The sequence below is a fragment of the Balaenoptera acutorostrata genome, chromosome 1, assembly GCF_949987535.1.
Source record: "Balaenoptera acutorostrata chromosome 1, mBalAcu1.1, whole genome shotgun sequence".
In the NCBI taxonomy this organism is placed as follows: Eukaryota; Metazoa; Chordata; class Mammalia; order Artiodactyla; family Balaenopteridae; genus Balaenoptera; species Balaenoptera acutorostrata.
This window is the reverse complement of record NC_080064.1, coordinates 32,712,381-32,730,169: the sequence shown is the minus strand read 5'-3', so window position 1 is coordinate 32,730,169 and position 17,789 is coordinate 32,712,381. Positions and strand designations below refer to the sequence as shown.

The window sequence follows — 17,789 nt, the reverse complement described above, 5'->3', positions numbered from 1 at the left end:
CTTCTCAATAGCAATACTGGTTGCTAAGAAACAGGAAAGCAATACTTTTAAATTTCTTAGGGAAAATTATTTCTCATCTAGTATTCTATACCCAGCCAAAGTATCAACCAAAGGTGAGGGTATAATAAAGACAATTTCAGAAATGCAAGGCCTCAAAAATTTCACTTCGCAAGTACCCTTTCTCAGGCAGCTGCTAAAGGATGTGCGCCACCAATGTGAGGAAGTAAATCAAGAAAGAAGAAGCAATGAGCTTCAGAAAACAGGAGAGCCAACACAGGAGAGAAGCAAAGGGAATTTCCAGGATGATAGTGAAGGGAAGTTGTGAAATGACAGTTGTGAAGCAGGCCTAGAGATCATTAAGTTCAAATTGTAACAGAAAAACAAAGGGCTCCAAAAGGGATGTTTCCAAGAAAGAAATGGAGCTGATAGATTGATTAACTGTCACGTTTGACCATATGAAGTGGTCTTTGTAGCTCTGGTGGGAACGTGTAGGGTAAACGTGTAGAATAAATATATCCATAGAAAGAAATATCTACATTGAAATCTAAGCCAAAAAGAAAAAATATATACAATTTAACTCCGAAAAAAAAATTTTTAAGAGAGGAAATGTAGTCAGAGTACTCCATAGTACTCTGATACTCTAATATTTGACTCATATAGTCAGAATATTATAGATATTGAATATTTCATAATTGAACTATAAATCTATTGGGAGAATAAGAGAAGACCAAGTATGTATGGTGGGGGCTTCCCTGGTGGCGCAGTGGTTAAGAATACGCCTGCCAATGCAGGGGACACGGGTGCAAGCCCTGGTCCAGGAAGATCCCACGTGCCACGGAGCAACTAAGCCCGTGCGCCACAGCTACTGAAGCTTGCGCGCCTGGAGCCCGTGCTCCACAACAAGAGAAGCCACCGCAATGAGAAGCCCGCATGCCACAACGAAGAGTAGCCCCTGCTCGCTGCAACTAGAGAAAGCCCGTGCGCAGCAACGAAGACCCAATGCAGCCAAAAATAAATAAATTAAATAAATTAATTTTTTAAAAAAAAGCCTGTATGGTGGGACAGGAAATATAAGAGCTACATTTCCTTCTATTTTAAATGTCAATAGGGGGACTTCCCTGGTGGTCCAGTGGTAAAGAATCCACCTTCCAATGCAGGGAACAGGGGCTCGATCCCTGGTCGGGGAACTAAGATCCCGCATGCCACAGGGTAACTAGGCCATCGCGCCATAACTACTGACCTCGTACGCCTCAACTAGAGAGCCCACATGCCGCAAACTAGAGAGCCCGTGTGCTCTGGAGCCCGTGCACCACAGCTAGAGAAGAGAAAACCCGCATGCCACAACTAGAGAGAAGCCCAGCACTGCAACAAAAAAGATCCCACGTGCTGCGACTAAGACTTGACACAGCCCAATAAATAAATAAATAAATAAATAAAAATTAATTAATTTAAAAAATGTAAATAGGAATTTAAAAATTCCTATTGGACTTCCCAGCCAATAGCTGTGAGAAATAAATTTCTGTTGTTTTTATGTCACCCCACCCCCCAATTTTTAAAATAGATTATCTGTATTGGTCAAAATGTGGAGGGAAATATCAGGGACAAAAAACAGCTAAACCATGGGGCTTCCCTGGTGGTGCAGTGGTTGAGAGTCTGCCTGCCAGTGCAGGGGACACGGGTTCGAGCCCTGGTCTGGGAGAATCCCGCATGCCACGGAGCAGCTAGGCCCGTGAGCCACAATTACTGAGCCTGCGCGTCTGGAGCCTGTGCTCTGCAACGAGAGGCCCGCGCACCGTGATGAAGAGTGGCCCCCACTTGCCGCAACCAGAGAAAGCCCTCGCACAGAAACGAAGATCCAACACAGCCATAAATAAATAAATAAAATTAAACATCATCTAAAAAAAACAGCTAAATCAGTAGTTGCCTTTGGGGAGTGGGAATCAGGGGTGGTGAGGGTAGGGGAGAAGACTACCTTTTTTTTTAACCATGTCATACATTTAGTTGATTTTGAAAAATTATTATTTTTCATGTATTTTACATGTATTATTTTGATTCAAAATATGCTTTTAAGAAAAAGAAAGGAAATTAAAAATTGCAGAAAAACTGAGTGTCCCTAGAGTAGCATTTGTTACCTTCGTGAATTCATCACCATCCTGGGTCCAGACATCACTCAGAAACCAGAGCTATTAGCCCTAAAAGCAGCAGCGTCTCTGCAGAACAGACACACATTAACCAGGCCCATGAGACTGACACTTCAAATCAGATGCCAATTCATTAAGTTATAAGGGGAAGCAGGGCTTTGAAGCAGACTGGATCTTCTTGTTCACTGATGAGGGCGTTCTCTCCCTGTGGGCGGATCGACATGGGGAACAGAGTGGTTTTTCAGCAGGTCGCTTGGTGATCCAGAGCACAAGTGAAGTGGGGGATGAATTGGGTGGTTTCAAAGAATGATGCTTCCATCTCCGTTGTTCCTGGACCAGCATCTTTGTCCCCAGACAGTGCTAGGATGGACACTCTGGTGAATGCCTTGACAACACTTTTTTTTTTTTTTAATAAATTTATTTTATTTATTTATTTTTGGTTTTGCTGAGTCTTCATTGCTGTGCATGGACTTTCTCTAGTTGCGGTGAGTGGGGACTACTCCTTGTTGCAATGCGCAGGCTTCTCATTGCGGTGGCCTCTCTTGTTGCAGAGCACGGGCTCTAGGCACGCGGGCTTCAGCAGTTGTGGCTCACGGGCTCCAGAGTGCAGGCTCAGCAGTTGTGGTGCATGCTCTTGGTTGCTCCGCGGCATATGGGATCCTCCCGGACCAGGGCTCGAACCCGTGTCCCCTGCATTGGCAGGCGGATTTTTAACCACTGCACCACCAGGGAAGCCCGACAACACTTTTTTTTTTTAATAAATTTATTTATTTATTTATTTATTTATTTTTGGCTGTGTTGGGTCTTCGTTTCTGTGCGAGGGCTTTTCTCTAGTTGTGGCAAGCGGGGACCACTCTTCATCGCGGTGCGTGGGCCTCTCACTATCGTGGCCTCTCTTGTTGCGGAGCACAGGCTCCAGACGCGCAGGCTCAGTAGTTGCGGCTCACGGGCCCAGTTGCTCCGTGGCATGTGGGATCCTCCCAGACCAGGGCTCGAACCTGTATCCCCTGCACTGGCAGGCAGACTCTCAACCACTGCGCCACCAGGGAAGCCCCCCAACAACACTTCTTGATCTCTGCTTTGTTGACTGTCCAGACCCCTCCTGACTGGCACCTTCTTCTCTTTAGCTGCATTAATACCTTTTTTCAGGTTACAGTCTAGACTGGGCCTGACAGTGAGTCTGTCTCCAGCAGGTAGACTGGCACATCTCCATTTTCTTTTTCTCTTTTTTAAAAATTTTTATTGGAGTATAGTTGTTTTACAATGTTGTGTTAGTTTCTGCTGTACAGCAAAGTGAATCAGCTATACGTATACATATATCCCCTCTTTTTTGGATTTCCTTCCCATTTAGGTCACCACAGAGCATTGAGTAGAGTTCCTATACAGTAGGTTCTCATTAGTTATCTATTTTATACTTAATATCAATAGTGTATATATGTCAATCCCAATCTCCCAATTCATCCACACATCTCTACTTTAAAGCATTAGAGGCTTGTGTCCAAACAGGCAACTCATTTACAAAGCACCCACGCTGTGCCAGGCTCTGTTCTAAGCCCTGGATCTACAGTGGTCAACAAGACTGACATTTGTCCTTGCCCTCATTGAGCTTACAGTCTGGTGAGGAAGACAAAGTATGCAAAGTGAAGGAGCAGTTTAGCTCTCAGAAGACAACTTAATTCACTTTATTCTAGTTCTTGAGGTGAGGCTACCTCCTGGTTGTCCCCAGATATCACCTACTACAGTGAACCATGGGGAGGGGCTGTTGAGTAAGGAATCTCATCTAGATAAAGAAGACCCACTTCTCAAGCATATATTCCCAGCCTCCCATGGATTCTATGCCCCAAATCTTTCCAGTAAAATGATTTTCTGCTTAAATGTATCTGTCATTAGTAACCAAGAACTCGGACTGGTACGGCAACCATTTCAGACATCTGTGGACCAGAGAACAAGTCCCCAAAAGGCAGTTCCAACCCCTCTGCCTCGGGGCTGCAACCAAACCTGGAACCTCTCTGATCTGTACCTTCCATTCAGCACAAAGCAGGGCACACAGGCTGTCTCACTAAAATCTGGTTGGCTGAGTCACTCAGTAATTTCAGCCAGAAGCTGTTCTATGTACTGAGGTTGCAAAGCTAGTAAGAGGTAGTTGCTGCCTTCAAAGGTGTCCTGCATGCATCTTGGAGCTAACATATGCGAAACTAAGGGTGTCATCTTCCTTCCCTTTTCTCTCAACCCATACATCAACTCACACCTGGTGTCCCACGCTCCAAACACATTGAACTGCTTGCACATCTCACATCCCTCTGCTGGGATTTCAACAGTGAGTAGTTTGGTGTTCTTAGACCACAGGGGTGGGAGAGAAAGATAGCAGGTAATCAGGCTGCTGCTTGTAGACCAGACCTTGAATGCCAGTTAGAGCATTCTAGATGTATTGGTTGCTACCCCAAGTTACTTTCCTTGGTCTAAATAGAATGCCCCTATAGTTTAGCTTTTCCTCTTCTACTGAAGGAAGTCTGCATAGAAGAGGACACAAGGCTTATATGTCCATCATCTTGGCTAGAGATGCAGCTGCAAGCAAAGTTACCATTTTACAGATGAGTAAACAGAGGCTTCAAAGGACTTGGCTCTACAGCTAGCGAGTAGCAAAGCAAGGGCTTGAAGGAAGTTTCCAGACTCCAAATCTCCATTCTTTCCTCTACTAGTACAGCTGCTACAGAGTGTTTTGTGTGTGGTATTAGGGAGGGGAATCTCAGCCCTGGCCTGGTCCTGGGGAAAAATTCTCTTTGCCACCCATACCAGGGGCTAAGTTTGTTCTACTTGCCTCTCCTGGCCTAATCCCTTCCCTAGATACTCTATCTTCTTAAACCCTCACAACAATCCTGTGAGGTATCACCATCCCTTCATTTTACAGATGAGACCAAGGTTCAGAAAGGTTAAGTTTCAGGCTCCAAATCCGGAGTCTTCACCACCTTGCTTCGCTGAGGTTTAGGAACACTGAGCTGATGAAACGGGCCAAAAGGTGATGAAGCGGGTGCCAGGGACCAGCCCCAGTTCAGGGCTCAGGGCCACCAGGTGGCGCGGTGGAGGTGCGGCTGCCCCCAACTACCTTATTCCCCGCGGGCCAGACGCACCAGAACCAAGAGGGGCGAGCCCAGGGAAGCAGGCTCGTGGGGCGGGGAGTAGTTCTCTTCCCCAGCCAAGAATCTGCAAGGAGCGCGGTTCTCGTTCGGTCTCTAGGGGACCACCCGGGCCTCGCTAAAGAGTCACGCCCCCACCAGGCGACCGCCGGGCTACATCAGCTCGCTGCCTGCTCTGCGCTCCCCAGTGTGCAATTTATTTCGAGGGGTACAGGGAATAGAATAGAGTGAGAGAGGGTAGCTTGGAGGGGTGGGGCTGGGACTCCACCGCCCCCACCTGTCGACCGGGAGGGGCGGGGAGGGGCGGGGCTTGTCCCGTAGGGCCCGCCCCCGGTCCCTGAGCCCCGGGCGCGCGACGAGATATAAGGCAGCCGGGAAACAATGCGCCTGCATCTCGCGCTCCCGCGCCGCTCCCGGGAGCGTCCGGGCCGCCGTGCGCGAGCGAGGGCGGGAGCGCGCGCGGGAGGGGGCGAGCTCCTGAGTGTGGTCCGCGCGCTCGGTGGCGCGCATGTGCATGTGTGCGGGCTGCCGCGCTGCCCCGAGCCGGCGGGGAGCCGGTCCGCTCCAGGCGGTCGGCGGCGGGAGCGAGGTGAGGCTGCGGGCGGCCGGGGAACGGGCGCGGGTCCTGGGGAAAGGGCTGCAGGCTGCCTTCTGGGCACAGCGCGCCCCCGCCCGGCCCGGCCGGGCCCTGGGAGCTGCGCTCCGGGCGGCGCTGGCAAAGTTTGCTTTGAACTCGCTCCCTGCAGCCTAGTCCGCGCGCTGTGACCGGCTTCCCTGGGCACGCTGACCCTCGGCCGGGCTGCCGGGTCGCGAGGGAAGGGCGCGGGCTCCAAGCCGAGAGATTGGAGAGGGACGAGAGCCTGGCAGCCAGCTGTGCTGGGGGACGGGGGGACGCCTCCCTCCCCGGGCCCGCACCCGGGTCAGCACGTCCCCCTTCCCTCCCGCAGGGAGCGGACATGGACTTCGACTCGTACCAGCACTATTTCTACGACTATGACTGCGGGGAGGATTTCTACCGCTCCACGGCGCCCAGCGAGGACATCTGGAAGAAATTCGAGCTGGTGCCGTCGCCCCCCACGTCGCCGCCCTGGGGCTCCGGTCCCGGCGCCGGGGACCCGGCCCCCGGAATTGGCCCTCCAGAGCCGTGGCCCGGAGGGGGCGCCGGGGACGAGGCAGAATCCCGGGGTCACTCGAAAGCTTGGGGCAGGAACTACGCCTCCATCATCCGCCGTGACTGCATGTGGAGCGGCTTCTCGGCCCGGGAACGGCTGGAGAGAGCGGTGAGCGACCGGCTCGCTGCTGGCGCGCCCCGGGGGAACCCGCCCAAGGCGCCCGCCGCCCTGGACTGCGCTCCCAGCCTCGAAGCCGGCAACCCGGCGCCCGCTGCCCCCTGTCCGCTGGGCGAGCCCAAGACCCAGGCCTGCTCGGGGTCCGAGAGCCCAAGCGACTCGGGTAAGGACAGCCCTGGGCCATCAAAGAGGGGGGCACCCCATGGGTGGCCAAACCTCTGCCGCTGAGGTCAGGCACTGGGTCTGCGCAAGCCCTTCCGCCACCTCCCCCTTCCTGTGGCTGAAGCTGCCGGTGTAGCCCCCAGCGGTGTCTGTCTGGCACGTGGGTGTGTTAGTAAACAGTTTGAAGAAGTGGCGTGGGAGCCAGCGTCCCTTTGATGATGATTGGAGCCCCAGGGGACAAGGGAGACAGGGAGACAGGCTGAGGCTTGGCGCTTAGGAGGACAATACGGGGATTGGACCGTAGGGGATTTCTGTCCTCCTAAGGCTGGAAAGGGTCCCTTAAGTGTCACTCCAGGCTTGAATTTTTTTTTTTTTTCCTGTCTCTTTCTCTGGGGAACTCACTCCCCTGAGGAGAGAAGAAGCTGAGGAGTCTTTGTGCAAAGCCAAAGCCTTCATCCTTTCAAAAACCTGGTCTCCTGCCTGGTTTACTTTCAAAAGACAATAATGGCTCCTCTTGCACCCCTACCCCTTACCATGTGTGCATCCACACCATCACCCATGAGACAGGTAGCGGAGGAATGACCACTCCCCATTAACAGATGGAAAACATGAGGCTTAGAAATAGGAAATCACCAGAAGTGAACCCCAGCTTCCTGCCATCCAGCCAGCCTCTTTTGCTCAATCCTCCATCCCAACCAGGCACTTCTCTGAGGTTTAGAGGAACTTCGTGGTAGCTTATCTGAGAAGTGGTACATCTTGCCTTTTTGCTCTGGCCTGATGTGGGAAGGTGTTCCTCTAGGTCCCGCCCAATTCATCTGAGGGCTTTCAGCTGCTTCATTTGTATTCAGCACATGTTGGCTGGCCCCTACTTTGTGCTATGCTCTGGGCTTGGTGCTGGGGTCACAGATACAGAGCTCCAGGTTCCCCTTCCCTATCCTTGAAGGCAAGTGTAAACCTCACTGAGGACAGCCTGCTGCATCCTGTGCCACCAGACTATGTTGTTCTTAGCCTAACCTCTTCTCAGAAGTGCCCATGAGAAATACTGGGGAGGGTTTTTTATAGGGTGCAAACTGAGGCTCGCATCGGGAAAATCAGGACTGAAACCTCACTGTAGCTTTTAAGAATAACTTACATGACCATTTAGAGGGAACTGGGGAATGGGTATGGAGGTTGTCATACACTTGAAGGTAAAAATAAGGATAACAAGAACCATTAAAAGTCAATTTTTTCGGTCCACTGTGTTAAGGTCATTTTTAACCTGCTTGCTTTCTACACCAAGACCTTCTGTTTGTTTAATGGCTGGAATGGGAACTTTGAGATCAAGAAACCAATAAAGATGTATCTCTACAAAGGCTGTTGGAGTGGTAGAATGGAAAGAGCATTGTTTTGGGAGTCTGGAGATCTTAGTTTGAGATCCAGAACGTTACAAAGGTGATGTGTGGACTTGGCTGAACTGGGTGTCAGTTTCTCCCTTTGCACATGGAGTATGACCTGATTGTCCAGCCGAGGACACTTCCTTGTCTGGGTAGAGTTAGACACTACTCTCCAAAAAGGAGAATCGTGTTGTACCTTATTTCTTCCTTAGGCAGAGCCTTCCTCAGCTATGAGGTTTAACCCTGAAATATTAAAGGTTTGGGATGTGGGGAAGCCTCCTGATTCATTTTCTCACCTGCCCTTTAACCTGAACCTGTTTGCGAGCTCCTGGTTCACTCATAGGCCACATGGCCCAGAACAAAATGCAACAGATTGCAAACAATGAGGGGGGTGGGAAGAGTGACTGACGGCAAAGCTCAGCCAATAGGGGCCAGGGGCTGGGTAAGACAGCCTTCAAAACACCGCTTAGCCAGCCAATCACAGGCCTTGGGGGCAGGAGGGCTGAATGGTCAGGTTTTATTAATGGAGAAATAATGCGATTGTCCACACAATGGAAGCCTTCCTGACAAAGGGGCTCAAGCATCCTGATATGCAAAAGAGGCCGAGAACTGAGCTCTTCTGTTGTCAGGCTGAAATGCATTAAGATGGCCTTCTATGCGGGGGCTGGAAAACGTGTGGAGCAGGAAGGTTCTCCCCAAATTGTCCCTCTCCTGGTTGGGGTAACCTAAAAGACCTTGGAGCAAGGACATGGGGGCATGTCCAGGTGTTGCTAGTGTTTTGGCCCTTGTATCAGAACATTCCCATGCTGCTCAGTTCCTGCCCTGGCATAGGTAGCTTGGAAATGGTCGCTTGTACCTTTGTGAAGTTCCTGCAGCTTTTGCCGACCTGTGATTACAAATCCAACCCTCTTCTGGTCCAGGGAAGGGGGTGGGGCAGGCAACCTATAAATGATGGATGACTCTAGAAACCCATTGAACCCAGGAGCAAAATGCTGCTAAGGCAAACCCTTTCCCTCCCCTCTGGGTGAGGAGCGATGGGTTGTAGCCCTCCCTTCTCCGACTCTTCAGCTGAAAGGGGCGGCAGAATAGAGAGGTGGGGGAATAATAGGATTTATAACTTGTGAAAAGTAACAATTCCCAAGTGCAGGCTGTGCTGGGCAGGAACAAAGGGCAGCTCTGCCCACAGACCCCTCATTTACAATTCTGATGGAGCATGAAAGAGCCCGACTGGGGAAGATCTTTAGAGCTAAACTTTGTCCCAGGCTGATAGCTCTTTTTCTCCATCCCCTCAGTGGGGGAGGGGAGAGCCTGTGCAGACTGGGGGCTGTTGGCTTGGGTCTGCCTTTTGTTCTTATCTAAGCCTTGCTGTGCAAAGAGAAATTGGAGAATATTTTCCTTCTTGCTTCTTTCACCTCCTTTCCTTCACACTGCCCTTAGCCTCATTACAGATGAATCAGCTGTCTTTCTCCTCCCTTGAATTTGTTTATATCTAAATTGGGAAAATGTCACCTCCTTTCCCAAACTCCAATATAGGGTCTGAGTATGTGTTTCTCATGGGGTGTGTTTCTTCTGTTGATCTCTCTTCTTGGACAGAGGGTGAAGAAATCGACGTTGTGACTGTGGAGAAGAGACAGTCCCTGGGTGTCCGGAAGCCGGTCACCATCACGGTGCGAGCAGACCCTTTGGACCCCTGCATGAAACACTTCCACATCTCCATCCATCAACAACAGCACAACTATGCCGCCCGTTTTCCTCCAGAAAGCTGCTCCCAAGGAGAGGCTCCAGGGCGAGGGCCCCAAGAAGAGGGTCTAGAGAGAGATGTACCAGAGGAAAAGGAAGATGAGGCAGATGAAGAAATTGTGAGCCCCCCGCCTGTAGAAAGAGAGCCTCCCCCGTCCTGCCACCCCAAACCTGTCAGTTCTGACACTGAGGACGTGACCAAGAGGAAGAACCACAACTTCCTGGAGCGCAAAAGACGGAATGACCTCCGTTCCAGGTTCTTGGCCCTGAGGGACCAGGTGCCCACCCTGGCCAGCTGCTCCAAGGCCCCCAAAGTAGTGATCCTGAGCAAGGCCTTGGAATACTTGCAAGCCCTAGTGGGGGCTGAGAAGAGGATGGCTACAGAGAAAAGGCAGCTCCGGTGTCGGCAGCAGCAACTGCAGAAAAGAATTGCGTACCTCAGTGGCTACTAACTGACCAAAAAGCCTGACTGCTCTGTCTTAACAAAGACCCGAATTTATTTTTTAACCTCGCCTATTCCCCATAGGAATTTGCAAATTTTGGTTCCAGTGGGACAGCCTGGACAGTAGATCCCAGAATGCATTGCAGCCGGAGCACACACAAGAAGGGCTTGCATTCTTGGAAACCTTGCAGCCCAGCTCTCCCTCTGCCCTGACTCATGGGAGCGCTGTGGCTTCTCTGACGCCTTTGGCTTCTCAGGCGGACAGCTGACTGAGGAGCCTTGGGGTCTGCCTAGCTCACGAGCTCTGAAGAAAAGCCCGACAGATGCTATGCAACAGGTGGTGGACGTTGTCGGGGGGCTCCAGCCTGCATGAAATCTCACACTCCGGATGAGCTTTAGGCTGGGAAAGGATGCTCCCACTGGTGTCTCTGGGGTGACACTGGGACAGCTGGGCCTGGACACTCTCCCTGAGGCTCCTTTTTCCAGGAGACATACAAGCTGTCTTGGGTGAAGACGAGCTCGCAGACTTGATCAGCAGGGACCATTACCTCACTGTCAGACACTTTACAGTAGCTGAGGAGTTGGACACCTTTAATATATATATTCTGATGTTAAATGACACCCCTCCTCCCACCACTCTCCAGGCTGCGACCTTGAGAACATAAAGAGCTTGGCCTCTAGATTCTTTGTCTAAAAGCCCCCTGGGCCCTTTCCTCTGAGGGCAGAGACCATTCAGTCCTCACCAGGGACTTTTTTGTTTCCTTCTGCCTTTGTTATGCAATGGGCTCTAAGGCACCACCTTTCCCACAGGTCAGAAGTATTTCCCCGGGACACAGGGCAAAGTGTCCCAGACTGAGGCCTGGGGAAGGCTTGGAGTCCTGGCTGTAAACCTGTTCCCTGCCCAGGTGTTTTCCATCTTAGAATCTTCTCAAAGCAGATGTCAGGCACCTGAGGAGGGAGAACTGTACCACTTCCTCCTTCCCACCTTCCTCTCGTCTCAATTCCTTACTGATAAGTTTGAAGTTCTACTAGGACCATGCAAACCTGTCCTTCTCATGCAACTCCAAGGAGCTTGCTGGCTCTGTAGCCACCCTTGGCCTTCTGCCAGCTTGACATGAGTCAGATCCTTTTCCCAGAATCTGGGCCTTACTGCAGTTCTTACTGGGAGAGCTGCTGGGACGCATCCAGAGCTCTGGAAGGCAGACTAGCTTCCTGGTGGGTTTTTAAGGAGCTTCCAGGAGCTCTGCTTAGTGGACCATGATGGATTTTTCCCCAGCTGGACTGAGCCTCTCCAAGTGGATTCCAGGTGCAGCCTCCATTCTGAGAAAGGCACCCAACCCAACAGGTGTCATGTGGGCAACCTCAGCAGCCCCTAAGCCTAGCCTGGAAGAAAGACCCGCCCCTCCAGAACTCTGCCCAGGGCAGCAGGTGCCTACTGGATGGGGGTTTGAAAGTAGGGGAAGGGAGGATGGTAGAGCGCTATACGTGGCTCTGGGAAGCCAGTTGCTACTTCCAAACCTATTATGCATGAGGGTCTGTTCCTGAGGTTGCTCCCTGGCCTCAGAGAACCCCAGTGGAAGTTTGGAAAAAGCCTCCCTACCTTCTGGAGCATGGTTTTTGGGAGCCAACTGACTTCTGGAACTGTCTTTGGAGAACAGTTGGGATGTAGGTTACTGATGTCTCACCTGAATAGCTTGTGTTTTATGAGCTGCTGTTGGGTATTACGCCGGGAGCAGTCTTCTTCTTTTTTTTAATACTGTATTTTTGTATGCCTTTTGCAAAGTGGTGTTAATTGTTTTTGTACAAGAAAAAAGCTCTGGGGCAATTCTCCTGTTGCAAGAGTCTGATTTATTTTAAAAGGCAGGTTTACCTGAAATTTTGTATTTAGTTGTGATTACTGATTGCCTGATTTTAAAATGTTGCCTTCTGGAACATCTTCTAATAAAAGATTTATCAAACATGTCAGAGTGGGGGCAGAGCTTATGCCCACTGCATCCCCCGGAACCAAGGAAAATTGTTTCAGGGTAGCCACGAGTGATCTCTAATCATGTTGCTAACCTGGTCACTCCACTTTGGGTTCCTGAAATGCCATTTCAGACATGTCTAAACAATGTAGGTTCAGTACTCGGTAAGCACTCTTGTGAATTGCAGAGTGCTGAATTTGTATTTTAGAAGGCTTGAAATCCCAGGGTTCCACCATTTACTCATTCTGTGCTTTTAGCTTTACCTAAAAGCTAAAAGCCCTAGTTTCCTTACTTGTAAAGTGGGGATAAATGCTACTTCACAAGGGGTTGGCAGGCATTAAATGAAGGATAAACTTTTTTTTTTTTCTTTTTTCTTGTTTTTGGCCACACGGCTTGTGGGATCTTAGTTCCCTGACCAGGGATAGAACCCAGGCCCTTAGCAGTGAGAGTGCAGAATCTTAACCACTGGACCATCAGGGAATTCCCAAAGTATAGACTTTAAACCACTTTCTAAACTATAAACCCTTAAATCCTTTAGGGTGGTACTGTTCTTACCTTAGTGATATTTGCAGGACATCTTTTTAATGCTTTTTTTTTTTTTTTTTTGGCCACGCCCCACGGCTTGCAGGATCTTAGTTCCCTGACCAGGGATTGAACCTGTGGTCCCTGCAATGGAAGCGCAGAGTCCTAACCACTGGACCGCCAGGGAAGTCGCTTGCAGGATGTCTTTTTTAAAATTCTATGAGAATTGGTGGTGTGATGTGATTTTTTTTTTCTTTCTCCCTTGATTAATAAAGGAAAATGAAGGCTCCCTTTACCTCCCATAGTTCTCAGAAACTTGCTGTAAATGCAAGAGGGGAGAATTTATTTATTTATTTATTTATTTATTTTATTTATTTATTTATGGCTGTGTTGGGTCTTCGTTTCTGTGCGAGGGCTCATCTCTAAGCTGCGGCAAGCAGGGGCCACTCTTCATCGTGGTGCGCGGGCCTCTCACTATCGTGGCCTCTCGTTGAGGAGCACAGGCTCCAGACGCGCAGGCTCAGTAGTTGTGGCTCACGGGCCTAGTTGCTCTGCGGCATGTGGGATCTTCCCAGACCAGGGCTCGAACCCGTGTCCCCTTCATTAGCAGGCAGATTCTCAACCACTGCGCCACCAGGGAAGCCCAAGAGGGGAGAATTTATTAATAGCCATTCCTGATGGAGCACTGCCTATGTCTAACACCCTGCTCCTTCCTACATGTTATGCCACACCAACCACATGCCAAGGTCTACAGAAGAGGGAACTGAGGTTCAAGAGTGAAACATAACTGCCCAGCATTACACAGCTAGTAAGTAAATGAGTTCAAGGGATTTGAAACCAGCTCTGCCTATCTGCAGAGCCAGAGGTGTGAACCACTGCATCATAATGATCAGCTTGTTTTGTTAGCATGGGGTGTGTGGAGGAAGTATACAGGGGATTTCATCACTTAACTGCTTGCTGGAACTGTCTCTCCTTGGGGCCACTGTGCCTGCCACTTATTGGGATGAAGTGGAGCAAATGTTCCATGACCAGCCACTCTGCTGCGTTTGTGGGCTGGGTAGACTCATCTTGCCCCAGAGAGGCGCCTTCTGGGACTGTGAAAGGAAAAGAGTTGCTGTTCAGAAAGGCATGAGCATCATGGTGGGAGAAGGCCACCTTGTCTCATGTAATCCTGCTTTACAGCTGAGACCTGGGTCGGTATTGCCCACCTGCACTCCTGCGAAGCCTGAGTTGAGTCCAAAAGCTACTATTGATGTAAATTCCTCCCGTTTACAAAGTGACCCTCATCACAACCTGGTAAATGAGCAATATCTGCCACTTGGTACTGGAGCCCAGACAGGTTTTTTTTTTTTTGGCTGCACTGTGCGGGCTTTCGGGATGTTAGTTCCCCGACCAAGGATTGAACCCACACCCCCTGCAGTGGAAGCGCAGAGTCCTAACCACTGGACCACCAGGGAATTCCCCCAGACAGGTTTCTTGCTTAAGGTCACAGAACAGAATCCTAATCCCAAACCCAGTCTCCTGTCAGGTAAACTTCCCACTCCACCCCCACTGCCCCTACGTCCCCAAACCCAGGGCATAAATAGCTGTTTGATAAAAACAGACTTGGGTCACTGGGATTCTTTCTTAAAACTTCATTTCCCTCTTTCAGTTACAGTCGCTCTGTTCCCAGTGCGTTCATCCTTCCACTTGTCGAGAAACTAGTTTGTAGGGCTTCTCTCGCTTTACTAGACCTTGAAAGAATTCATGAGTCCTCAATAAAATCTTAGGGACTCCTAGGTACAGGCCCTAACGCTGATGCTGACGTTGTTTTACATACCTTAATTCTCACGATAACCTGGAGATCAGGGTGGTGTCAGCCCCATTTCACAGGTGAGCAAACTGAAGCTCAGAGACATTCAAGTCATTTGTCTGAGCCCAGGCAGCTAGTACCATCTGTCTGCCTCTAAGCTTCAGCTCCTTTGAGTCTGACTGTTGAGAAAGCAGTGGGAATAAAGCCATCTCCTGGGGGGAAGGGAGGGTGTTTCTGGAATGTGAAGTATTTTAAGCTCCTTCCTAGCTCACTTCTGCAGACTCCTACCTCTACCTTTGTCTGAAAATAGCCAGGAGATTATTCCTGGATTTCGGAGAACAATTTCTACAAATTAGGTTTTCCTCTGAATAGTACACCTAAGGGACTAAGTACACAACTCGGGGTTGTGGACGTAGACAATAAAGGACAGCTGAGAAGCCACATGTGGAGTGGAAAAGAAAGGCCATCCTCTCTGTTAGACAATCAAAGGCTTAACTAAGTGCTTAACTCCTGCCCCTATTGGCAGCTATTTTGGGGAACTGAGACAGGTTGAACTATCTCAAAAGTGCCGAATTTGTCTTAAGTGCCCCCTGGGGTCAGGACATTTCAGAATATGCACATTAGAAGGAGAAGGGGGTGATGGGGATGGCTTTGTTGATCTGGAAGGTGATAGGGAGTGTGAAAGAGGATTCTAAGGATAAGATAACCAGTTGGGAGGTGACTGATGACTGGGTGACTGGGGAGGGTACAGGAGAGGTCTGTAAATGTGTCAGCTAAAGTTCCGTTGGGGTGTGGGCGTTTCTACTTTAAGCCCAGTGGACAGCTCTTCGTAATGTCTTTATTTAAAACTGCTGCCAAAGGGATCAACTGTATTAAGATTACCATTCTTTTGGAGAGCAAATCTAAATATGTTCTTAAAGTCTCTAATCAGGTGAGTTATTAAACAATTAGACTCAGTGCCAGGGGTCCAGTCGGTACCGGCCCAGGAAGTAAGTGTTGGATTGCCTCTAAACTTGTGGGAAGCAGTATGGTTAAGTAGCCTCCCACACCCAACAGAGCTCCATTCCAAATCAGGCTCCGTATTTTCCAGCTTTGTGAGCTCGGACAAATTATTAACATCTCCCAGTCCCAGTTTCCACATCTGTAAAACAGGTATAAATCATAGTACCTGCTTCTTTGGGTTGTTGTGAGCAATATTAAGTGCTCAGGAAATGATTAGTATTATTTAAACCATGTAGCAAGCCACACAGATCAGTCATATTTGGAAGGTGATAGAGGGAATTGGTAAAATAAGAAATCTTCCCAGAAGGAGTACTTAAAGTAATCTGAAATGGAGATATTAATGTCTCAAGAGGCAATAAATCATCAGGGAAGGAGTAGACAGGATTTTGGGAGACTGAGATGAACAGAGGAGTAAAGGGGGGCAAAGACCTGAGCCTCTGACTGGTCCACAGCATCTCGTGACCCATGGCAGGCAGGAGCTATGAGTCTGTGATGCTGTCGCACATAAGGGCCCTCCATTTGTCCTTACTGGGCACTGCAGTGTCTTCAAACTGAGCTGGAGTCAATGACTCCATTCAGTCATTAAATCCTCTAATGCCTTTTTTTGTTCAGGCGATGATCCTCGAACCTGAGTGGACCTTAAGAATCTATGCATCCCCAAGACCCTGATGTAGTAGGTCAGGACCAGGAATCTACATTGCTGACAAGCAAGCAGGGAAGTGGATTTCCTGAGGTCACACTTAGAAAAACATTGGAACAAGGGGTTGGAGCCATGTCCTGTGGAGATATAAAAGTATTCACAGAAGGTGGTATAGATGGCATAGTAAAATGGTTAAGAACAGGGACTTGGGGTTACTACCTATGTGATGTTTGGGCATATCATTCAACCCCCTTGAGTCCTAGAAGTTTCCTTCTTCTCTAAAATGGATATAATATTAACATCTACCTCATAGGACTGTTGCAAAGATTAAATAAGTTACTATATTTAAAGTGCTTAGGACTTCCCTGGTGGCGCAGTGGTTAAGAATCCATCTGCCAATGCAGGGGACACAGGTTTGATCCCTGGTCTGGGAAGATCCCACATGCTGTGGATCAACAAAGCCCACGCGCCACAACTACTGAGCCTGCGCTCTAGAGCTCTCAAGCCACAATTACTGAAGCCTGTGTGCCTAGAGCCCGTGCTCCACAACAAGAAAAGCCACCACAATGAGAAGCCCACGCATTGCAACGAAGAGTAGCCCCCGCTCGCCGCAACTAGAGAAAGCCCGCGTGCAGCAACAAAGACCCAACGCAGCCAAATATAGATAAATAAATTAATTAATTAAAATTAAAAAAAATAATAAAAAATAAAATAAAGTGCTTAGAATAGTGCCCACATAGTAAGAGCAATGATATATGAAGTAATGGTTCCTTATGGAAGTTTATGAGCGTGCAAACATGATCACAAAGTAAAGCAATATGTGTCTCAGACAAGGGCTGCAAGCCTCAGAAGGGGAAGAGAGCACTTTGGAGTCGTCAAGAAAGTTCTTGTTGGAGATACTGTGACTTTAACTGGAAATACGAGTTTCAGGAGTAGTTGGCTAGGTGAAGAGGAAGAAGGTGTTCTAAGGTAAGGGAATAGCTATGCGGAAGAGAGGATTGGGAAGGTTGTGTGGAATCTGGGGAAGGGGGAGGAATCTGGTCTGATTTGCAGGCCAGGTGGTCTCATTTTTACAAAACAAGAGGGGTTGCACTGGATTTCTAAGAGGATCTTTTTGCCACAAACATCCTCTGTGATTCTGTGAAATAGGGAAGTCAGGAAAAGAAACTGATTGTGGTTTGGGACACAATGAGATTGAGGTAATGGGGTCATTCAAAATAGAGCACCCAACAGGAAGTTGCAAATGTGACATTAAAGCTTTAGAAAGGGGGTTGAAATGAAGATACAGATTTGAGACTCATCAATATATGAAGATGATGAAGGCCCACAGTGCCAATCCACAAGAAAGAGAAAGGGCCAGAGAAGTAGAGGAGAGGGATTGAAGGAGCCATGAGATTAGAACCGGAAAGGACCTCTGATGGTTCTGCATCTTTTCCCCTTTTGCACCTCCCCACTCTGCTTTTGCAGCCTTCGGGGATCCCTGTGCCTGTGTAGGCTCTCTTGGAGATCTGAGAAGGCAGGAAGTGAGCTCTCTTTGAGAACATTCTGGTGTGCTCTGGAGCAAACTCTATAACTCAACTTTAGGAGT

General features: G+C 49.2%; 1 protein-coding gene across 1 annotated transcript; it reads left to right on the top strand.

Annotated features, from left to right (window-relative positions):
* Positions 1 to 5,698: 5,698 nt before the first annotated feature.
* MYCL (MYCL proto-oncogene, bHLH transcription factor) lies at positions 5,699 to 12,177 on the top strand. Its single transcript, XM_007164713.2, has 3 exons — positions 5,699 to 5,864; positions 6,223 to 6,727; positions 9,693 to 12,177. Exons 1-3 carry the CDS (start codon positions 5,784 to 5,786, stop codon positions 10,289 to 10,291), a joined length of 1,185 nt encoding a protein of 394 aa, XP_007164775.2. The 5' UTR covers positions 5,699 to 5,783; the 3' UTR covers positions 10,292 to 12,177.
* Positions 12,178 to 17,789: the final 5,612 nt, after the last annotated feature.